Source organism: Macrobrachium rosenbergii, chromosome 56, assembly GCF_040412425.1.
Source record: "Macrobrachium rosenbergii isolate ZJJX-2024 chromosome 56, ASM4041242v1, whole genome shotgun sequence".
Taxonomy (NCBI): domain Eukaryota; kingdom Metazoa; phylum Arthropoda; class Malacostraca; order Decapoda; family Palaemonidae; genus Macrobrachium; species Macrobrachium rosenbergii.
This window is the reverse complement of record NC_089796.1, coordinates 46,604,848-46,630,398: the sequence shown is the minus strand read 5'-3', so window position 1 is coordinate 46,630,398 and position 25,551 is coordinate 46,604,848. Positions and strand designations below refer to the sequence as shown.

Genomic DNA, 25,551 nt, shown 5'->3' with positions numbered 1-25,551 from the left:
TTAAAAATATTTTATAAATGTTGTCACATCGGTATCAATTGCTTACCCCATCGCAAAATCGAATTATTGTGAGGCAAATTATTGTAACTCGAGCACTACCTGGGTACCTGAGTATTTTAATAGTTTTATTACAAAAAGTGCATTTAGTCATGAAAATATGAAAATACAGTAATTAGTGAATATTTCTCAGTGAAAAATACTGTGAATTGGCGAATTTTCAATGAATAATGCGTATATATGTTCCATAGGTGAGTTCGGGAATTGTGAGACTGGGAATACAGGGGTTTTACAGTACTTAAGAGTAACAGTTGTAGGTAGGTACATAATGTTGTCAGATGACTTAGAAGTGATGTTGGGGTGTTCTGGGATGATAGTTTGAGGTATATTCTTGTTTGAACTGTGAAGTTAGGCAATGAACTTTTAAACAGTTGTAGGAGGGTAATGTTAAGGTGACTTTGAGTGTTTTGGGATGATGGTTGGGGTGTACTTTTGTTTGAAATTATATTAAGTTGTTTTAGTATGATAATTTAAAGTATATTTTTGTTTGAACTTAATTATTAAGTGAGGCAGTGAACTGTGAAAATAGGCAGTTGTAAGCATTTTAATTTAAGGAATACAGGGTATTTGGCAGTTGTAAGCCAGTTATAAGCATTTTTGGAGGAGATTTTGCATTTCTACATTTTTTGCATTTCTATGGTGGGTTCTGGAACCTATCCCCATGTAAAAATGGGGAGCACTGTATATTGTGTTAAATTTTTTGGGATATTTTTAATGTTGACAGTATAAATTGTGTTTTTACAAACTTGATAGTATTGCATCTATCTTCCAGTGAAATTCCTTTGGAACTAATACGAGAAGCACGTGGAGGAGAGGTCTACATCAATATGGCTGACCATCGCCACGAAGATTATGTCACACCTAAAACTACTTTGAAACCATTCACTGGTTCAGGTCATTCATTAGGGAGGTAGGAACAATAGTTTTAGTTTAATAATGTTTTTAAATCGGTTTTAAACATTTTCACCCACACCTTCCTTCAGGTTATTGTGATTTTTAAATGATAGGCTTAATGAATGAAATCCTTGGAAGAAATTAGAAACTAAGAGTAATGATAAATTTCTTGCACTTGGAAATCAAAAACAACTGTAATTTGAAGATTATTAAATTGTTTTTTCTTTTCTTTTCAAATGCCAGTATATTAAGGCATAAGGTTGTGGACAATAAAGGACAGTTTTGTAAACCTTAGTTACGTAATGATTAAGAATGCAGCTGTGTTGGAATTACGAGAACCACTGCACTTTCCATTATTAGTCTCCCTAACCTTCGTGCATTAGATTATTGTCCAAGAAAAAATTCTAGAATTCCCTTTTTTTCCCAGCAACCTCACTGCAGGGTGCTGTATATGCTGCTGCCGGGCATTCTTTAATTTTTTTTTTTTACATGTAATATTTGTTTAACTTTTCAGGTTTCATGTTCACTCAGAATTAGGAAATATAGTTTGATATGATGTGTAAGCTGGTGAAGACTAACTGGACTCATCTTCATTATTTTTTTATAGCATGTCCCCCATGTATTGTGGACTTTGTCTGAGTTCATATATGGTGTAGGTTTCTATCTTTGCCAGTTCTCCATAACTTTCTGGACCTTCCTACTGCCCATAGTCCATATACTTCACTATTCTGACTGAACTGCTCCTCTTCTCTTCTCATCATATGACCAAACCACCCAGTCTAATCCTATCTTTCCAATATGCTTCACCCATGAATTTAGTAGTTACACCTGTTAAGTCTCCTTCATTTTCTTTTTAAGTGTCCATGAGTGCTGCATAGTCATCATGCTTATGCACACCATGTTTTTACAGTAAAACTAATTTCTCTACAAGCCTATTAATCATAAAGTAGCCTTTAGTTTTGCAGAATGCAGCCACAGGCATGAAACACATAGTTTTAAAGGAAATGGTTCCAGCTCACACATGTAATCAACTCCTGGATCCCCCTTCGGTGTGGGACCACCTTGATGTGGCGAGGGAGCTCTTGAACCCCAGGAATTTGTTTCTGGGTTTGAGTCCAAGAGTACCATATATCATTATATAATTCTTTGGATTAATTTTTGTGGAATTTTCCACTTTTGCTAAAATTTATTGGACCTTATAGATATCGTAGCTCGGAATGGGTTTATATCTAAAGCTAAATAGTGGGAGCTTTGGGAGGCCCATCAACTGCCCGATAATGTTCGGACCTCAAAGCTATCAGATTGATACCTCAAAGGCAGAACTGTTCTGCAAAGCTGGACCACAGATTCCAGGGGGTTTGGTTCTGAGGATAGGACTTGCAGGCATTCTAGCCGGTTTGCCCATAATATGATTAGGGTGGGGATGATTGTATTCTTGTAATACTCTCAGTCCTAGCAAGCAGGTTTGGCTTACACTTGGGCCACTTTAATCGTGTTGTGCCATTCCCTTTGGGGTAGGGTAGGGATGCGGACATTTGGGAGTTGGCTCTCACTTGTTCCATTGGTGGAAGAATAAACTTCATGAATGGCTAATAATATCTTTAAAGTTTTTGGGTTTAATTTTTTTTTTTCCTCAAATCTTTATGATAAGTAGAAGTAAAGGTTCGAGTACCCCTGGACCTCTTGATGGCACTGTCTCGGCACAGTTGACGACTGCTAGAACCTCCTTCTGTGAAAACCTCTGCTTAGAAAAATCCAAGAAACTTTGTAGTGTAATTACACTGGAACCCTATGCTCCAGTACAGAGCAAATCTAAAAAAAACTGAATATCGTCTTGACCCAGCCTTGACTCACTACAGCTCCCTCTCTGGGAGTGGAAGTTAGTCAAGGTTTCTAACCTTAGAAAAAGAACGTAAAATTTCAGCCCCAAAGTTTGAAAAATACATATTAAACAGACAGTCAATTATAGGAATGTCGTTTAAACAGATAAGAGAAAATACGTGGCTTTTAGAGGCCACAACAAAGAGTCAGTCCAAGGGCTCTATGTCTATAACAACAATAGGTAGTATAAATGTAAAAATGAAAAAACATGACACTAAGAATAGCATTAGGGTACCATTATGCTGCTTGAGGAGAGTGAAGAACCAATCGAAAAGAGTATTCTCTTGGACTCTCATAAAAAAAGATATCACAGAGTCCAAGATTGTGAGGTATATAATATGCTAAGCAAGCAAAGAAATAAGCAAATTTTAAAAATCACCAAAATAAAATTCAAAGGTCAAGATATACCTCAAAAAATAAAAATATTGGGCCAAAACAGAGAAATAAGACCATATGTCCCAAAGCTGCTACAGTGTCAGAATTGTAGTAAATATGGACATGCAAAGAAATATTGTAGAAACAAACCTGTGTGTGCATATTGTGGAGCTGAAGAACATGCCACACAATGGAAGTGCAGTGAACCAAAGTGTATAAACTGTGGGCAAGAACATCATGCAGGGTCCAAAGAATGAATGTACTATATATACAATACATAGTTTAAAATGTCAGTAGAAGCTAAATTAGAATTAAAAGTTAGAGGAATTCAAGATCCATCTAAGGTTAGAGGAGTTCAAAATCCATCTAAGAAGCATTCATATTCTTCAATAACAAGAACCAGAAATGAAAGAAAAACGCATACAGATAGTAGTAACGGAGCACAGAAAATAAATCTCATACAGATAGTGGTAACGGAGCACAGAAAATAAATCTCAAGAGGAAATTAATACTCTACAGGAAAAAAACTAAAATTGTAAAGAATCAAGAAACAGGTGTAAAGGAAGTTAGTAATATTTTATCAAATTCATTTCAAATATTAATGCAAATAGCTCAAAAAGATGCTACCGCAGAAGTAGTAGAGGAAAGTTGTGATGGACTAAGAATTAAAGATAAAAAGAGACCTTTGGAGAGAACTCCACCCAAAATGAAGAAACCAACTATTATTAGAGAAACATTGGTTAAACCAAAGACAAAGGACATGAAGAAGAGAGAAAAACAAAAACAAGCCAAGAATATACCTTTATCTCCTAAAATAATAGTAAAACCTATGGATACAGATATCCAAAACACTGAAGAAGTGGAAGAGAACCATACCATAGATAAGAGTGATTGTGTCAAAGGAGAAGAGATTACTCCATTACCAATTATTGGTACAAGAAGAGCAAATGAAACAAGAATTGTACGTGAAAACACGTGTGTGTAATGATTGCTTCGTTGAAATATGCAATGATAACAAAAACATAAAAGATGGTTTAACAAACATTATAGAAAATTTTATGAAATATAGAAAATAAGCACCCATGAAAAAAGTTTCTTGTGCATTGCACACTCAATATAATATAAAGAAAAACAAATGAATGTCATGAGTAAATTATTAGAAAAAGAGAACAAAACTCAACTGCTATAACAAAATATCTTCAATAGCTATATTATACAATGGAACGTAAATGGTCAGCAGATTAGATTATACCTAAGAGAAATACAATTACTAAAAAATATGAACTAATGATATGTTTACAACATGTCAGCAAAACTGTGTCAGCAATAGGTAAATAAATACACCTTAGCATCTACATCACAAGAGGGAAGAAGGAGATTTAGGTACAGCCATATATGTGCATAACAAAGTAGTTCATGACAAATTACCTGTAAACATTACTGACTTACAAATATCAGGTATTAAAATCCGAATAAAAAATTATTATTATGTAATTTATAATTTAAACAAGCAGCCTAATAAAAATTATGACATTGATAAAGAATTGCCAAGGAACCTACATTAATAGTAGGTGATTTTAATGTTCATAAGCCGATATAGGGCTGTAATTGTACAAACTCAAATAGAGCAGGAAGTAAAATAGAAGAATTCATAGATTTAAATGATGTGTTGTATAAATGATAATGAAATCAGCACATATTTTTCAGAAACACATGGAACGTTTTCCTCAGCAGACTCAACTCTATTTACAACAAGCATAGTAGACAGATTGGAATGGAATGCAGTTGATGGCTCGCATACCAGTGATCATTTCCCAATATTAATTTCATTATTACAAAATAATCCCGCCAAGCATGTCCCTCAATATAACATTTATAAAGCAGATTGGGAACTATATGAATTCCACACTGGGAATATCCTACCATTTGAGTATATACAAGATCATAATGGAACAAATATATTTCTTGTTGATTTCATTGAAGATGCTGCTGATAAAGCAATACCAAAATCAAAATCTCATCCAACAAACCAACAAAACAGAAAGTCCCATGTTGGTCTGAAAAACAAAGAGAATTTAATAAAAACAAAACACCAAATTGGAATATGATCAGATCATATGAATAGAAAGTTCAGTAAAATAAATAAAACATTACCAATATTAGAAGAAAATTTACAAAAACTGACTATATTATTATTAGAAATTAATACATTATAACCTCTGTATAACAAAATATCTGCAAAATTTAAAAGAGAAGTAATTCAAGGAAGAGTCATTTCATGGAGGAAAATATATCAGATCTCTCTAATTATACTCCCATTCAAAAAATATGGTACCCATGTTACACCACCTAAACATGTCATATCAAAATACAGGAAAAGAACACTTAATCTGAAAGAAATAAGTAATGTAATAGGAAAAAACGTAGCAAAAGCAAGTCGTAATAAAAATTTAGATTAGCACTTACGCACAAATGAAAATAATATAGAATTAATAACAATAAATTTTGAAACAATAGAAGATGTGTATTATAATAGAAAATTTAGTATGGAAGAGTTGGAATTTTCTCTGTTGAACAGTAATAAATCTGCCCCTGGAGGTGACAATATTTGTTTTGAATTGATCTGCCTCTTACCACCTTTGGCAAAGCCATACTTATTACAGTTTTATAATCACTTTTGGCTTCGAAATTTATTTCCTGATGAATGGCATAAAGCTATAAATATTTGTATCCCCAAACCTGGAAAAGGATCCTAGTAATGTAAACAGTTACAGACCAATTTCTGTAACAAGTTGTTTATGCAAATCATAGAGAAAATTGTAAATGCTCGACCAACATGGCACATTGGAGAAAATAAAATTTTGACTCCCACTCAGTTTGTTTCACAGTGTAACAGGTCTACATGGATTCTCTGTCTAACTTGGAAGACCACATACAAAGAGGATTTGAACGAAAACAAATTACTATAGCTATCTTTTTTGACACTGAAAAGGCACATGATACTACATGGAGATATGCAATATAAAAAGTGTTACATAAAAACAGCATCTATGGACATTTACCTAGGTATGTCAAAAACATTCTGACAAATTGCACTTTTCAAGTGAGAGTTGACGATGTATTGTCAAGTACATTTCCACTTGGAAATGGTGTTCCACAAGGAAGCAACCTTAGTGGCACACTGTTTACTTTAGCAATAAGTGATATCAGTAAAAATCTACCTATTGGAATTAAAAGTAACTTGTATATGGATGATTTTGCCATATAATTCAGTATCTCGAATAAAACATGCAGAACAAATGATTTATAAAAGCGTAATAAAAATAGATGAATGGGCCTCATCTGTAGGCTTCAAATTTTCCATAGATAAAACTCAAGCAATCATGTTTTATAAAAATAAAAAGTGGAAAAATGGTGAAGAAATAGATTTAAAAATCAGAAACTGTAGTATACCAATTAGCCAGACAGCAAAATTTTTTGGATCAGTATTTAATACTCACTTGAACTCGAAAGCCCACATAACATACATGAAATCAAAATGTAAAAGAGCATTAAACCTAGTTAAAACAACTATTGAACACTACTTGGGGAGCCGATAGACATACCCTTACTGTACTGTATAAACCAACATGCTGTCTATTATTGATTATGGAAGCGAAATACATGGCTCGGCATCGGACGCAACGCTGAAAACGTTAGACCCAGTTCATAATGAAGGCCTTAGAATAGGTTCGGGAGCCTTTAGATCATCACCAACGTCATCTTTACAAGTTGAATGTGGTTAACTACTTCTCTCTTGCCATAGAGAGCTAGTAACAATGAAGAGTGCCTTGAGAATTTAGACAAATAATTCTCCAACCAAACAATTATTTGGATTAAGAGATTTATTTATAAACAATCATCCACCTCTTTTCCCAGTTAGAGCTAGAAGATTGTTTGAGCTGCTGAACATATAAATATACAATTACTTTTAATGGTAAAATTACCTACACCTTGGACAATGAATAAAATGAGAATTTGTACACTTCAAATATTTATCAAAAAGTTATTCATATACCCCAGAACACCATAGACAACATCCATTAGAACATATAATCCGAAAAAGTCCACATTACGCAATATACACTAGCGGACATAAGTCACAATACAGAGTAGGATATGCTGCAGTATCCTAAGACAAAACATATCAGTTCTCTCTACCAGATAATGCCTCACTATTTACAGCTGAGTTATGTGCAATAGCATCAGCCATAAAAATAATTAAAGAAGCCTCATTTAATCATTTTGTGATTTATAGCAACTCCAGAAGCACTACAGAAGCCATTCAAATTAAGTTTTCACTCCATAAATTGTATGATAATGGAAAAAATATTGAAATATGTTGGATCCCTGCCCATGTAGGATTAAAGGAAATGAAGAGGCTGATAAAGCAGCTAAAGAAGCAGTCCATATGACAAGAGCAAATGTAAACATCCCTGTTAGTGACAATCATTGTAAGCAAATGGCAATATATATGGAATGAAGAGCCTAAAAATAATAAATTAAAACAGATAAAATCCAGTGTTGGAAAATTGAGTTCATCATATCGGAGAGAGACACACACACACACTAGTAATTCTGACGCGTCTTCGAATAGGGCATACTCGTTTGACACATGGACACTTAATGAACAATCCACATGGCCCTCCTCCCGAATGCCCAGAGTGCAAAGTGTTGATAACAGTCAAGCATGTATTGTGTGAATGTCCAAAATATAACCTGCAGAGATTATAAAATTTTGGAAGTAGATCAATGAAGGAAATTTTCTCAGAATCATCTACATTTTCAGTAATACCAATTTTAATGTTCATGAGGAGCTGTGATTTAATTGATAAAGTATAAAAAGTAAATAATAAAAATACGAAAACCCTTAGGGCGTTTAATGAATTTTAAAACTACTAAATTTTAAAATGTTACTTAACTTATTTTAAATTTTAATATACCTTTTTAGTGAGTATATATGGAAACATGAGTGTAAATGAATTTATTGTGTGAGTGTGTTCCAGTATGGGAGCGCATGCCTTTGTGCAGTTTTTAATTACGTTTTCATTCATTCATCACCATACCAAATGACCTATTTGGTCCCAGTGCTAAGCCTCTGGCCTAGACCTGTCATTTCATCCAGATCCTTCGGGCCAGCACTATGAGAGCTGATAGTCAGCTCAGTGGTCTGGTTGAACTGTTTTAATAATAATAATGATAACACCTGGATCCTTGTGGATATGCTATTGATCTTCTTAGAAACAGCCATGGAGTGTGAGCCCTTATCCACCTTGGATGGGAAACGGCTGTGGAGTGTGAGCCCGTAGCCACCTTGGATGGAATATGGCCGTGCTGAGGCAAACTAACACCCCCCCACACTGAAACAGGAGAAGGAGAGCAGGAAGTCAAACTTAGACTGTGAATCTTCTTACGAGGAGGTAGTGCAAAGTCCCTCTTCCTCCATCATCTTCTTGGGACTATACAAGTCGAGGAAATGACAATTTTTGGGAATCTGGAGATGGAGATCTAAGGTGCTTCCTTCTAGGTACTGTAGAAATGAAGTGGTCGATCCTTTTGAGGAGTGCAACCCTCTCCAGTAAGGCCTGAAGAGCAGAAGCAGTAGACAAGGACTGGTTGTTTGAAGATGGGATGGAGTGGCTGTACCTGGAGCATCATGTGATGAGGAAAACACTGATGTAGACATAAGGACAGGAGCAATGGCCGATACACAGGCAGTTGTCGCAGAAATAGCTGCAGAAGTCATACATGAAGAGGTGATCAACACAGTAGACAAAATGTTCCCAGAAGCAGAAGTGGTGAGATGGAATGCCATCAGATGAGAAAGTAGTCCCCCCCAACCGTGGTTCTCTGGGAAGGCCTAAGGTTGACCAATACTCACGGAGAGTGGCGCCATCAATGTCCGAACCTGGAATTAAATCTAATGTACCGCCGTCGGTTCTACAGGTTCTAAAATAAAAAAAAAAAATAGAATGGGACTGGACTGACTGGCAGCAGTCATGACAAACCATGGAGGAAGGAGCATAACAAAACTAGTAAAGCACCTTAAAACTAATTTATTACAATAAAGTTATATACATTATTTACAAGTGAGTCGGTTTGGTATTAAACAAATCACATAATTAACAAAGAGAGTCAGAATCAAAAACAAATGTAGCTAAAACTGAATTTCTCTGCCAAAAACCAGTAACATCAATAACAATGAATAAACAATCATCGCATTAACTCAGTCAACAATAAAATACAAATCAACAAACACTTCAGCTACATCACAAATAACTAAACAGTTACACTACAAATAAAAACAAAGTCAGCATAAACAATAATACGGAAGCACAGCTTACAGCATAATTAACAATAATCAAACAGCATAAATAAAATTCAACCAGCAGCATTGAAAAAAAAAACACTAACTCAGGGTAGCACAATACAAAAAAAAGAGACTATCTCCATAGAGACGTCGAGACAGACCCAGCTGTCAAAGAGGATGAAGATTCAGACGAACTCCGTGCAACTATCGAAGCAGCCAGTGACTGCAAACAGGAACGCATCCAACACACAGATGATCATGGCAGAAACGTCGAGACAGCAAATCTGCTGCCAAACAGGAGCCAATTCCCCAGATGACTATGGTTTAGTCACCCAACCATCCTCTGCTACCACAGCCAACAGGTAACATGATACCTGCTGCAAAAATAAGGACACCTGGCTGCTATGCTGCTGAGACCTGACTCGCTACCATACCAAACCCGACTGCCGCAGTCAATACGAAGGCGACAGATGTCAACTTCGCAAACAAAAACAAATACCAACAGGTAAGGAGACAACACCCGCAACAAGGGAACAATCTGTTAATGATTGTTAAAAAAAAAAAACCTCTAAACATCACAAATCACAAACCAAATCTCATCCCCCAACGGAGGGGGAGGGTTGTGTGTGTGTGTGTGTGTGTTTGCTTGTGTGTGTGGCCTCCCCCCCCAAAAGCAGGGAGAGAAACAAATGTAGAACCTCCCAAACCCTCTTCAGAAACATCTACTCAGGAAACAGTAGACAAACATGAAGGGGTAAATTCTTCCAAAGAAGTAGCAAGAAGATGACTCGGGGAAAGAGAAAAGGAATAAGAAGGAATGGCATCAGGCCGAAACCCTCCTTCTCCTTTGCTCAGGAAACCAATCATGACATTCAGGACATGGGGTACTTACATTGCAAACGTGAAGTCTACACCTGCTACAAGTTACATGAGGATCAGTTTTAAAAGAAGCTGGGTAGCGGAAGCAAGGTTTGTTGACAATACCAGGGCACTGCTTTTGCTTCTTAGCACTAGGCTTAGGTAAATCCCAATGTAAAGGCCTGAAGTTTGTATGTTTGGAAAATTACAAATTGATAAAAAAATTTGTGATTTTGTGTAAGTCTCGATCTGAAAAGGGAAATCGAGGAGGGAGTTAGAATTTATAGTTGTTGAGTTTCTATGAAAGTAATTTTACTGTAAAAATATAGTTTATTACATATTAAACTTAAAATAGCCAGAATCAGCAATTAGGATGGAGCTTAAAGCAGGTGAAATCGAGGGAGGGAGATGTAGCTGCTAGAAACCTGTTTCCAGAATAAAACAACAGGAAGTTTAGAAAGGCAAGTTCAAGAGGAGGACTTCCATGGGTAATGAATTGCAGTGGAAGAATCTCTGATTATGGCACTTTTATAAGTACTAGTTCTGCAGTATAAGAAGAATAAAAAAAAATGGGCACTCACTGAGCAAAAGAGGAGTAAAGGCAGGTAATCCAGAAAATGTAAACCCCTGTTATGCAATGCAAATTGGAATATCTGAAAATAGTGGGAAAGGGATAACCCTTATCTCCAATGCAATTAAGGGCTGTTTGAAAAGAATTCTCATTAGACCAGTTGAAAATTGAAAATCTTAAAATTTTTTGCCGTTTTGTTTTTAATTCAATAAGTGCTATAAATAGCAGTAAATGATTTAACTGGAAATGTTACTTATACTTTTTCTTAGTATAAAAAAAACTTCATTAACCTACATTATGGTTGCTTGATATTTATAAAAAGTAAAGAAGTTTCTGGTGTTGATTAACTTCAGTGCATCATTTTTAACTATGTATATAATTTTGGTGTTTGACAGTATTGAAGATACCAGAATGTAATACAGTTGGCTGAAAATGATGTCATCCAGCATTTTATAAAAAAAAGTAGAAAACCAGTACAAGGACACTCAGCTTAGAATATGTTTGTACCACAAATGACTTTTCAACCCCCACCCCCCAAATGACAATTGGTTAAAAACCAGAGGGGACAGAGAGGCACTGACTTCATTGGCCCTACTCTTGAGCATGGCAAGGTCCTTCTGTAGCGCTGCATAATAAGCCTGAGTAATTACTTCTTGTTGCCAATAAGAAATAGAATTTTTGGATGCAGGCCAATCCTGATGACTTGTAAGCAAAAATAGATTAAGAGTGAAAAGCATGAAAGGATCCACATGCTGAAGATAAGACCTAAGAGCCTTCATAGGACTCAAAAGACTGTCTGTTTAAGCTGTAAAAGTCAGAACATGGATAGCAAAGGGATCAAAAAGCAAACCATCTGTGTTAGGAGATTGATTAATGGCCACAGTACAAACTTATAGGCTAAAGAGAGACCAACTATGGACAGTGATTGAAGTGGGGAACTTCTCCTGGAAGGGCATGGAGCTCACTGACAATCTAGAAGAGGCCAAGGCAGTCAAAAAGCAGTTTTGAGGATAAAATCTGAGATACAGAGGCTTGTAAGGTGGTGTAGTAAGATATCTCAGGATCAAAGTCATGTCCCAACTTAAAGGTTTCACCAAAACCCAAGGGATAGGTATACTTAAGTGACAAGAAAAATGGATAGATGTCTGTCATGTTCTAACTTAAAATCATGCCAAGTAAAGACTTATGACAAGACAGAGTAATAACTTTAATAGCTAAAATAAGGATGCTGCTTGTCATTTCCCAGTTGGATGAAAAAGTTGGTGAGGACTGGAATAATATCTTGGAGAGGACAAGAACCATGTTAATCATACCGACGAATCTTGCTTGCTTTTCTGGTAAAGAAGTTATGGTGGATTGTCTGCTGTCCCATGCTCGAAGCTAGGCAGCCACCACCAAAGCCACTATGTTTGGCATTGGAGAACAATACAGGGAAAGTCTGACATTCAATGATGAGGCAAACAAATTCAAAAAGTGAGTTGCTGCTGGTGCCACAGGGCCTGGCAAACCTCAGAATAAAGGGACCACTTTGATGGAAGAATTTGCTGCCCCCTGCTGAGAGTATCTGCCTCTATGTTGAAGGCTCCTGGAATGAACGAGGTATGATATTGATGGTATGCCTCTACACACAAGCAAAAATCTTCTTGACTAGTTGACATAAACATAGCAACTCTGACCTTATTCATACTTGAGTTTACAAGTAAGGTATGGTATATTTGAAAGTATTGGGAGATACATATTCAAGGAATTCAATTCAGAAGGTTGTGTCTGTCAATTGACCAAAGGAGGTCATGAAGAACAGATTCCTTGGTTAGAATCTTGATGACTGGAGACATCAAGGCTGTCTTCCAGCTGGAATCTAGTTGAAGGTATTTGGAACGAATATGCCAGCTGAGTAAAACCAACTTTTCTAAAGAAACCAGATGGATATCAATACCTGCAAAGACTTGGTGAAGTGCACAGCTGAAGGAAATAGATAGTCACTGAGTTTTACAATTTGCTGTATGGGTGGTGTTGGTGTGACTGTAGGTTTAAGGTATCTTAGAACAGTGGATGCTTCAACTGGAGCCAGATTTTACAAACGAAAATTGTCTTTTCCAGTATGGAATAAAAGAAAGGTAATTAGCATTTAATTATAACATAGGCTTTGTTTCAGATAAATGTACCCAGTTGTAGATGATAGTAAGTGGACTTAGCACACTTAAGATACACTAACCTAAGTTGAACAGAAATTCGTATATTATTCAACACTATATAAATAAGCCATATGTTAGAGACTTCACTGAGCTGTAGTCTATAGTATGTTCTGTGAACATTTTGTAGATAGGCTGGGCTAGCCTGTGATGTTCAGTATATGAGATATTCATTTTGTCTTAAAGAGATGTTGGGTATTGCTGAACATGACTCCATCGTAAGTAGAGGAGTACCTTTACTGATTTACTTCAGCACCACTTATGCTTTATTCACATGGCCACCATCTCGAATGTATTGTTCCCTTTTTACTTTGCTTCCTTTCCATTCACCATGAGCTAGGCTTTCTTGACAGAGATTTTTGCCCTTTCTCATCTTTTCCACCCTTACATCTTTTAAAGTTTCTGCACTCCTTTATTCTACTTTTGCTGTTAACAAGAAGTCATCAGTATACAATAGCTCCCAGTGGGCTCTTCCTGTTTAATACTTTGTAGTTTCTTCCATTATTGTGATGCACAGTAAGTCTGTACTTATTAGCGAAAGACACTAACATTTTAGTCAAATTCTTCTGGTATGCTTGCTGCTGTTTTCATTGTAGGTTTTGTATTATGGGAGAGAAACATTTCTGGCTTAACAAGTCTTTACACTAATCTCAACTTTTGTAATGTCATTAAAGACTTAATAGTCATTCATGATGCAGTAGTGTAAATGCAGGTTTATAGGTGATTTAAGTAATAGAGTATTTCATTGCTTTTCAGTCCTGCACCCAATGTTGTTGGCCAGGTTTCACATCCATCTGGGGCTGTAGGGGGAGCAAGTAAGACCAGTGCTGTTTCTGGGGCTTCATTGGACCCAAAAGCAGCAGAAAAGAAAGCTCAGGATGATTTAAAAATTGATTCACAGCAGCCAACTACAAATATTCAGGTAGGCAATAAGAAAAAAAGTTTCCCAATCACTTTCTTTGTCATATACATATTTTGTTCATCAAACTTATGTGAAAGGTTAAGAATTTTGGTGTTCATTTAAAAGTTAAAACTTTTATTTTACAGTTCCCAACATGTGTTATTGAACTAAATGGAAACCATTGCCCAGTTGCCATTGTTATTGTGGTTTTGGTGTATCTTAGTGGATAAGACTCTTAGAATAATTGTTAGTTATGTACATTGTCGAGTATGTGTCTGTTTTCCTTGTAACTTATGCTATTTTGTCTTTTGTTTGTTTGCCACATTGTGATTGGCCATTGGTTGTGGCTTGTATTGGCTGTTGTCTGGTGGGGAGATGTTGATTGTTGTTTGTTGGAACCTGATGAAGGTGGATTTGTCCTCAAGATAGTTTGTGTTTATCTATTCCTGTAGTTAAATTTTGTGGTTGATTTTGTTGGTTTGTGTATCTGTTTTCTTACCACATTTACTGACTCAGAATTCACTTCTATATTTTGTCTCTTGGTAAGTACCTTTATGATATTTTGGTTTTGAACCTTGGGAGCACATCATGGTTTTGCTCTTGATATTGTTATGCATTTACATGTATATATTGTCTTATGGTGCTGGTGTTAACTTAGCACAGTAAAACTGCAAATTATTGTGTTTACATAATTAGCAGTTTGAAGTTTCAAAGGTTTTGAATGTAAAATGCCTGATAAAACTGTTATCAAAATATATAAAATAATTAAACTAATGATGATGAAGGAATTTTTAATAATGATACAAAATCACTGTTGTACTTGACTCTGAACCAAGCCTTGAAGTTTCAAAGGTTTTGACATATTTTAATCTCTCATTGGTGTTGTTTTTGGTAAACTTTAGGAAATGAATGTAAAATGCCAAATAAAACTGTTATCAAAATATATAAAATAATTATTATACTAATAATGAAAGAATTTTTAATAATGATACAAAATCACTATTGTACTTGACTCTGAACCAAACCTTGAAGTTTCAAAGGTTTTGACATAGTTTTAAATCTCATTGGTGTTGTTTTTGGTAAACTTTAGGAAATGAATGTAAAATGCCTAATAAAACTGTTATCAAAAAATATAAAATAATTATGCTAATAATGATGAAAGAATTTTTAATAATGATACAAAATCATTATTGTATTTTACTCTGAACCAAACCTTGGCTAGACAAACATGCCAACAAGCAGATGCTCAATATTCATTAAAGGTGAATATTGAATGTGCCAGATGTCAAAAATAAGTGGAAGAGTGGTCAAAGTAGAAAGGACTGGAGATGTTGTAGTAGTGGGAAGGATAAACAAAAGAATATCAAGATTTAGGAAAAAAAGGTAATGGATGTCTTTTCATTGCACTCACCACAATCAGAAAGACCAGGAAAAGAAGCAAGAATTTTTGGAAAGCGTATGACAGTGACAAAAGTGCTGTAGTCAGATGTGATATTGGTAGTAGAAGGCCTGTTGGCCACATGGGACTGGACATAATTGGTTTTGAGGAATTTATGGATAGTTATAGTATAGAAGATCTTCATTAGGGAGAAACAGTAAAATACTGAAATTTTCCAAATCCAGGGGTTGAAGTTAGAACACATTAAGAAACAAACAGATAATTTAATTACATGCAATAGTGGTGAAGATGAAACATTAATTTTATTATTATGAAAAGTGTGAATGATGTGGAAGAAAAGGATCACATTTGCCTTAGACTATTGAGAGTTAATTTTATAGTGAAGGACAGAAGGATGATGAGGAAAGAGCTACTCAGGTGAATAGAATCATGGGAACTAAAGAATGAAGAAATTAGAAAGGAGTAATAAGAAAAAGTGTCAGGAAATATCACCAAAAAGTGGTTGGTGGAAATCACTTCAAGAACGTATGTAAAAGGGAGCAGAAGTAGCATACTAGAGACACTGGGGAAGTGTCATAGAGAAGAGAAACAAGATGGTGGAATCATTATGTACAAGCTGTGGTAGAGATGCAACTAGGGAAGGGGTCAGAGATATGTATACAAAGAGAAGCTGAGGGAGGCTAAAATGCAGGTGGCATTAGCAAAGAAGACTGGAATCAGAATCTCAGAGTAGCAGAGTGATAAGAGAAAATATTCAGGATGATGAAGTAGTTGAGAAAAGGTGAAAAAAATGTAAAAGGGGCAAAGTATGTAAAAGATGAAATAGAGAAATTAAATTTGGAAAGAGAAAAATACTAGAATGATGGAGGCAGCATTTTGAAAACGTTTATGAAGAAAATGAACATGAACTAGAGAATGTTGGCATGTTAGAGGGACTATTAAGAACATAACAGCTGAAGAGGTTAACAGTACTATAAGGAAGATGAAAAACATAAAGCTTGAGGACCATCTAGAATAACAAGTGACTTAATAAAAGCAACAGGAGAGCCATTCATCCTTGAGCTTACTAGAATATATGAAAACCTGATAAAGAAAGATATCGAACCGTAAAAGCTGGGAAAGTCTCAAAGTAATGATATACTAAGTGAAAGAGGGAAGCACTGAAATGTAGAAATTACAAAGGAATAAGACTACTTGAGCATACTATGAAAATATTGGAAAAGGAGCTAAAGAAAAAGCTGAGAAGCATTATTAAAATAAAAAATTGTCAGTTTGGCTTTGTGCCAGACAGAGAGATCAATAATAGAAGCATTTTATAATAGGGCACTTACAGGGAAAGTACCTTGCAAAGAGGGAGATTACATTATATATTTGTGGATCTTGAAAATGCATTAGACAAAGTATGTACTAAGATATAATTAAATAGTCGTTATTGCAATAAATCTTACTATTAAGATAGCTGTTAAACTCACACTGCACTTGTTCGGCAAATATGAAAAAGTAAAGAAGGTAATTGGCTGAGATTACACATGATAGTCACAGTTGAGGTAACTTAGCCCCCCCACGAGATGAGACTGGAATGTTTACCTTATATTCATAAAAAAAATTTTCTGCTGTTGAGAATGCAAGTGTGGTTTTTCAGAAGTTGGTGTTTTGGCTGTTTTCATGGTAAAATGTCTGCATTTCTTTTGTTTTTCCATTCACAAAAGATGTCTACCATTGGAAGTATTAGAGATAGGTCTATAAGATTATGCTTAACAGATAGTTTTCTTCATGTGTTCCTCGAGACACTATAGGCATATGTTTTGTACGGAATGCCGGGGAATGACTTGCGATGTAGGTGACGTGTATTGGGTGTGTATCTTGGACAAAAGAGGAAATGTGTGCTAATTTTAAGAGTCACAAACATAGGGAGCCTGCTGTTTTTATGGTAAAATGTCTGCATTTCTTTTGTTTTTCCATTCACAAAAGATGTCTACCATTGGAAGTATTAGAGACAGGTCTGTAAGATTATGCTTAACAGATAGTTTTCTTCATGTGTTCCTCCAGACACTATGGGCATATGCTTTGCACGGAATGCCGGGGAATGACTTGCGATGTAGATGACGTGTATTGGGTATCTTGGACAAAAGAGGAAATGTGTGCTAATTTAAGAATCACAAACATAGGGAGCCTGATAGATTGCATAAGCAGCTTATTAGATCATGATTTAAAACTGATTTCAAATCCTTTCTTTGACTCCCTCCCACTCCTCCAAGTTACTTCTGCCCCCTCCTACATGTGAATTTTTTGCACCTGCCATTTCTACTGTTCCACCTTCTGTTGCTCCCCAGTTGGCTCAGGATCTCTGAGTAGATAGTTTATTGCAGGATATGGGTTTAGTTTTGCTTCATTGTGCAAAATTGGTCAGTTTATTAAAGATCAGAATGACTTTGAATCCCTGATAATGATTCAAATGTTTTGTGTTTTCCTCCAAGAGATAAGGCATTGGTGGCTGCATCTGTCTGTAGCCCTCCTCTTGACTGCCCTGCAATAATGGGAATGCTCCCTTACCAGGGAAGAGGTTCTTTGCTCTTCGACTCCTGCCTCTCATGCTCTGTCAATTGTTTTCATTTTAAATGCTCACCCAAAGATCGTTTCGACAGGTGCAAAGGCAAGGGCTCTTATTGTATGTTGCCTTCTCCATCACCATCCTGTGAGAGAGTAAATGTTAGGTGTCAAGAGAGGTCTAAACTTGCAAATGTATCTGTAGAACTGGGTGTTAAAACTGAACCTGTAACCTCCAATATTGTGCCTATTCCTGCTGTTATTTCCCCAGATTCTCATTTCTGTGCCATTTTCTCCCAGAAATCCTTTACCTACTCCTGGCATTTCTTTTTTTCTCTCAGCTTCAGTCATATCAGTTGGTACTTGTATTCCATGTGTTGCATGTTCTTTGTCTGTCAGTGGCTCTTCTTGTCTTCTTGTCTCTGTTCAGACAGGATAGCATTGCTGGTAGGTGTGATAGCCTTATTACCTTGTTGGTTATTATTATATTATTATTGAGAAGATGAACCCTATTCATGTGGAACAAGCCCACAGGGGCCAATGACTTGAAATTCAGGCTAGAAGAGAAGTGTGTGAGCTTATGAGAGTTGAATTGTTTGTGGTGTCACTGCGCCTCTCCTTGTCTACCTAGCTGCCAGCCACTATCCACCTTTCTCATGTGATGCAGTCGCCTTGTTTACTCCCACATAGGGTGTCTCCCTTGCCTCATCAGTCTAGTATCACTGCTTGTATCTTCTAGTTCAAAAGACATAGTGGTTGTTCATTGCCAGTTTTACCACAGATGTGCCATTTTCAGCTGCCGTGGTTACACCTTGCAGTCTTGATGATGACAGTAATGATTCGGAGATTCCTCCTTCAGCTCTTAGAAAGCTTTCAACCATAGGAGCTTCATTATATCCTCGGCTTTTTACCGAATGTGCTCGTGTTGAATGATGTTCTATCTTTGCAGCCAAAGTAGCTGTTCCTGCAGTCATGGGTATAAAATTATTGCTTACAGATTCAGTTAAAGCTAGATTTGATGTTATTGCTTGTTCACTGGCACACAAGACGTCTTCTAGAAATGCTTCCTCTGCAATCCCTCCTTTTATGAAATCTCATAGGGTAGCTTTTCACGATACAGGGTCTAAGCCTCCTATTTGTCCTTCTCCTGTTAAAGATGCTAGTTTATTTGCTCTTCTAGACCCTATAAACTTATAAGTTTGGATACAGGGAAGATCATTTGGCCATGTTTTGAACCAGAATCTCTTTGACACACTTAGTTTCACTTTGTGGAGGTGTTATCTTTCACTGAATTTTGTTTCGAGTACTACAGCGAAATCTTCAAATGAATTAAAAGAATTCCTTTCCCCTAAAGGAGTTCCTAAGCTCAGTGAAGCTGTAGATTTTCTTGGGTGCCTCAATAAGGCTATTTGCTGATGCTTCAGGTGAAGCAGTTCATGTATTTACCTATGCTGCTAGCTTTGAACATCCTCTGGGGCCTCTGCTTAGTCCTGAGGTGTTTCAAGCCATTCTAGAGGATGTAAAAACTGCAGAAAAGAGGGAATACTTGCTCAGGATTACAGAGATGCTCAGAAACATCTGGCTTCCACACCAGTCTCTGCCCCTCCAGTTAAATTTAAAGCTGAATATCATTCCAAGACTTTTCCCTTTGGTTTCGAGAAGCCCTTTCATTTTGCTCAGTCCTTCAAAAGAAATGGTGACCTTGTAAAAATGGCAAGATTGAGTTAAATTTTCCTCAGGTCCCAGTCAGGGGCTGTCTGGTCAACTTCTGGCATGTCTGGCAGGCTCTAGTGACAGATCCATGGGTGGTGAAGGTATTAGGGAGGGTTACACGATTTCATTCATGTCACCTCCACCTGTTTGTGCTCTCCCATTAGCCTTTACTTTCTACTTGTATTATCCAGAAAAGTTCATGATTCTGCAACAGGAGAGCAACATTCTCTTAAGCAAGTCTGCAATAGAACAGGCGACATATTTGTCACCAATATTTTAAAACCTTCTGTTCCTTGTTCCCAAAGCTTCAGTGGGTTGGAGGCCAGTCCTCGATGTTTCCCATCTAAACAAGTTTGTACGTCTGACTCCATTTCCTATGGAGTCTTTCAGTACAGTTCTAGCTGCCATCCAGCAGAACGACTGGATGACCATAGACATTCAAGATGCCTACTTTCATATCTCCATTCACCCTTTGTCTCAAAAGTTTCTCCAATTTGTTTTAGAAGACAGAGTTTTTCAGTTCAAGGATCTTTGCTTTCGACTAAGTACAGCTCCGCAGGTTTTGCATAAGTTCTGGCTCCATTAGGGGGATGGTTTCATCTGGTAGGCATCCAAATTCTCATATACGTAGACAGCTGACTAGTCTCGGCCAGGTCTCTTGAGTGGATTCTGTGGTCAAAGGACATTCTTTTCCTTATTACAAGAAACTTCGGATTTTTGTAAATCACAAGAAGTCAGTTCTATCGCCATCACATTTGATCATGTACCTAGGGATGATGACACTGTCAAGACATTTCAAACTTTTCTGATGGGGAAATGGTGACAATTTTCCATCTCTACTAGCAAGATTTTCTTTCTCTTTTTGTCTCTCCTTCCTAGTGGCAGCAACCTGCTCTTGGACCAATTGGGTCAGCTCTGTCCCGTTGGGGGCCATACTTTCCCTTATGTCAGTGAAGGTTTTATAATCCTTGGTTGACATGTTGCTAATGTTTAGAGTGGGGTCTGACTTCCCCAGAAATGTTCAAAATCTCAGGATGGCCACCCATGCAGTTGCATGGAAAAATGAAATGGCACTCTGAACTGGTCAGAGAGTATGCAAAATAAAGAAGTGGGCTGGTCTAGGCTACACTTGTAAAATGGAGACCACCTCTGAGGTGACTTGAAAACTGAAATCATTCTCTCTCTCTCTCTCTCTCTCTCTCTCTCTCTCTCTCTCTCTCTCTCTCTAAGTCTAACGATTCTAATATAATACGTCAATAAACGTTCCCTAGCGAATTGTATGTGCCTACCCCACTAAACTGGAAGCAAAATATAAATAGCATGCATAAATTTATGTTACCTAACTCTTAGCACAGGGAAAATTTGCCGCCTTAGACCAAAACTCCACAGAAACCCATTTGTTATGACGCAAGTTTGCATTTTATGGAATGATGCTTATCCGAATGCTTTATCCTTAGCAAAGAAATGCTAACTTGCAAGCATGCACCCTATCTAAAGTTGTAGCCTGCAAGAACAACTAACAATGTAGAACACGTGGCTCAGCAAAATTCTGCTATTGCCCTCGCTGAAATTTTGTAGGACTCAGGCACAAAACTAGCTCTAGCCATTGGCTTTTATTGACTGTATGCAGGGCTAAACAGGCTTGCCCTTTGTTTACGTGAACATGTGCTTGGCTAAAATGAGCTAACTTTCCTAAATTATGCAGTGAGACAGATTTTACTTTATAAATCAAAGAAGAGCATGCATTAACTCTTAAACACCGAGCCTCCATTTACAAAAGTGTGTGCCATATGCCAGCGCGGTTTGAGAGTTAGTGCCGAAGCGGAAAGAAAGTTTTTTAAAAAAATCACAGCACGCTTAGTTTTTAAGATTAAGAGTTCATTTTTTGCTCCTTTTTTTCTCACTGCCTGAAGTTTAGTATGCAACCATCAGAAATAAAAAAAAATATCATTATCGTATATAAATATTGGAATATATGATAGCGCAAAAAAAATTTCATATATAATTGTATACAGATCGCACTGTGAGCAAAACGGTTAAAGCTAATGAGTTACTTTTTTTTTCGTTGTATTGTACACTAAATTGTGATGAATTTGGTATATATCAAATTGTAAAACGATCAAAGCAACACAGAGAAAATATTATCACAAAATGATGCATGAATTTGTAATGTGCAGATGTAAAAAAAAGTTTTTTTTCAAAAATTCACCATAAATCGAAATATTGTCCTAGAGACTTCCCGTTTGTTGCAAAATGAAGGTAAATGACTGAATGTAAGAGTTTTAGCTTACAATTGCATTTTTCGACCATTTCGGTCGAGTCAAAGTTGACCGAAGGTTGAAATTTTTGCACTTATCGTGATATATATGAAAATATTTCAAAACTGATAAAAGCTACAACCATGAGTTATTTTTTGTTGTATTCTACATGAAATTGCACACATGTTCATACATAAAACTTTATGTAACGGCTAATAGAAAACGGTGCAAAATTTATGATAAAGTGACTAAAGAATTTCTGAGATTTTCAGCAGTTAGCACGCACGGACGCAAGGAAAAAGTTTTTTTCAAAAATTCACCATAAATGGAAATATTGTGCTAGAGACTTCTCGTTTGTTGCAAAATGAAGGTAAATGATTGAATATTACTAGAATGTAAGAGTTTTAGCTTACAATTGCATTTTTAGACCATTTCGGTCGAGTCAAAGTTGACCGAAGGTTGAAATTTTTGCACTTATCGTGATATATATATGAAAATGTGTCAAAATTGATAAAAGCTATAACCATGAGTTATTTTTTGTTGTATTCTACATGAAATTAAGCACATTATCATATATGAAACTTTATGTAACGGCTAATATAAAACTGTGCAAAAATTACGACAAAGTGACTAAAGAATTCCTGAGATTGTAAGAGCCTGAAGCCATCTCTTCCAAACACTTGTGTGTTCGTGTGTTCGTCGTCCATTGGAGTGGCGAGACGTTTGGCATCTTCACAAACAGAAACACACACAGTTTGATACAGAAGATTTGTTGGAACATTATGAGTACACGATTAGAATGCTTGCATGTCAATGCAAGTCGTGGTGATTGTACATGCATCAAGACAACAATGGTTAGGGAGAAACAGACGGGAATATGTAGAGAAAGAAAACGAGATGCTCTTGTTGTCTTCTCCACTCCGATGGACGACGAACACATGAACACATACGTGTTTGGAAGAGACGGCGTCAGGCTCTTACAAGATTTTCAGCAGAGTTAGTGCGGACGTAAGGAAAAAGTTTTTTTCAAAAATTCACCATAAATCGAAATATTGTGCTATAGACTTCTCATTTGTTGCAAAATGAAGGTAAATGATTGAATATTACTAAAATGTAAGAGTATTAGCTTACAATTGCATTTTTCGACCATTTCGGTCGAGTCAAAGTTGACTGAAGGTTGAAATTTTGGCACTTATCATGATATGTATGGAAATATGTCAAAATTGATAAAAGCTACAACCATGAGTTATTTTTTGTTGTATTCTACATTAAATTGCGCACATTTTCATATGTAAAACTTTATGTAACGGCTAATAGAAAACAGTGCAAAATTTATGACAAAGTGACTAAAGAATTTCTGAGATTTTCAGCAGAGTCAGTGTGTGCGGACATAAGGAAAAAGTTTTTCCAAAAATTCACCATAAATCGAAATATTGTGCTAGAGACCTCTCATTTGTTGCAAAATGAAGGTAAATGATTGAATATTGCTAGAATGTAAGAGTTTTAGCTTACAATTGCATTTTTCGACCATTTCGGTCAAGTCAAGTTGACCAAAGGTTGAAATTTTGGCACATCGTGATTTATATGAAAATGTGTCAAAATTGATAAAAGCTACAACCATGAGTTATTTTTATTGTATTCTACATGAAATTGCCCACATTTTCATATGTAAAACTTTATGCAAAGGCTAATAGAAAATGGTGCAAAAATTACGACAAAGTGACTAAAGAATTTCTGAGATTTTCAGCAGAGTTCGCTGATGCTTTCTTTTGGGATAAGAAAGAAATTCGCGCATGCGCAGCTGGGTTACGCTTGTATACAAAAGAACAGCGTGATCCGTGAACTCCCAGCATCCCTCAAGGCGCGTGATTTAAAATTTTTTGCAAACAAGGCCTATAAGTATTTTTCCGCGAATATTTAAAAAAACTTTTTGTAGTCGACATATTTTACGTCCACTCAGGACCCGACAGACAACTTTTGTCGACATAAAATATGTCCAGTCGGCGTTAAAGGGTTAATTACAAAAGGACAACTTAAACACGGTAAACAAGCGCAAAATCATTAAAATTCCATCGCTACGACATGCTAAGCCAGAACGACACAGATTTTAAGATTTTTTATCGCTCGTGACTTTAATCTTGTCTTGTGCTTATGTGTTTTTAATTTATGCATGCATTTTTACTTGAGGAATTTCTATGTTATTTGATTCTTGATCTTTGGCCAGGTCGCCAGTGTTACTTGCCAGCCGTGGCCTTGCAATGCAATGCTATATAATGGCTGGCAGTAATACAAAAAACTGAGAAGAATGAAAAGCCTAGGAGTGCTAACTTCAATATTTTCCCTTGGTCAAGTTACTGTAAGGCGTAATTATACTTAGTCAGTGATTAACTACATTTACTTAACAAATAATAACAACAGTTCACAAATTGATTACGACCATGGGCACTCATGAATAATGAGTTCATAAAAGTAAGTAATTAGCTGTGCTGTAAAAGATGAAATTCTCTTGTTTTGTGGCACATGGAGGATTCCAGAGTCAAATGAAAGAGCAAGCTGAGATTTTTCCTACATCACTCATGATAAGGTCATCCCTCTGAAAGAGAGAGGTGTCAAATTAACTATGTATATGAAGAGCTTGCATTGAAGCCCTAAATATATATCATTGAGCTATCCTAACTCCTACAATATCATGCATGAATGCTTAAAGATTTCTCTAACCACTCGAGCGGGCATGTGGACAGTACAGCCAGTCAAAAGACACCTTGGTATCACTTTCTAATCTTGAAATTAACTAAGCATGCAAACAGTGGGAGGGTTTGGCATCTAAGAGTGGTATGTTGTGTCCAAGGTGGGACATACAGTGACAAAGGGAGAGAGAGATACACATGAGAGACTGTGGGGGAATTTTGGACGGTTTCTTGATAAAAAGTAAGGAAAATAGAATATAGTCGAAGGAAAATGGGCCACCAAATTCCCACGTACATTTTAGACTTACCTTGGGTATCCAAAATGATAACTTCTTTATGAGTTGGGTTCCCAGAATTGGTGTCATGTGGCACGAGGCAAATGGCGACCTCTGTGAGGTAGAACAGAAATAGACGTCCACTCAAAATGTCTCCTAGTAGCAGAATGGGGCAATCTCCTGGCCATGCTTCTGTGGACTGGGCCACCAGGGTTGCCTCAGGACAGCTTTCAGGATGGTGGCAGCTGCGTGCACCACTCCCAGTAAGCCTAAACACACAGAGATATCAGTAGCACAGAGAGTGGGTAAAAGGAGGGGGGTTATGTATAGAGAGAGAGAGAGAGAGAGAGAGAGAGAGAGAGAGAGAGAGAGAGAGAGAGAGAGAGAGAGAGAGAGAGAGAGAGAGAGAGAGAGAGAGGAATAATGCTGGATTGGACGCCATTGCACTTCCATTGTGCTGGTCGGCCATCTTACGTGAATATGGTCACTAGGTTAAGCCCAGTGCCCGCAAGTGGTAAATAACTGTTTAGAACAATTCAGTCTTACAAACAATAATTATCATACATTATCGTATTGTTAGAAGTTTTTTGTGAT

The 25,551-nt window shown here is 36.6% G+C and overlaps 1 protein-coding gene across 1 annotated transcript in view; it reads left to right on the top strand.

Moving 5' to 3' along the window:
- LOC136836196 (uncharacterized) overlaps positions 1–25,551 on the top strand; it is a 146,245-nt gene that overhangs the window by 105,761 nt on the left and 14,933 nt on the right. Inside the window, exons 13-14 of the mRNA XM_067100198.1 lie at positions 830–967; positions 13,934–14,099. Coding sequence (XP_066956299.1) covers positions 830–967; positions 13,934–14,099 — 304 coding nt within the window. The remainder of the gene's footprint in view (positions 1–829; positions 968–13,933; positions 14,100–25,551) is intronic.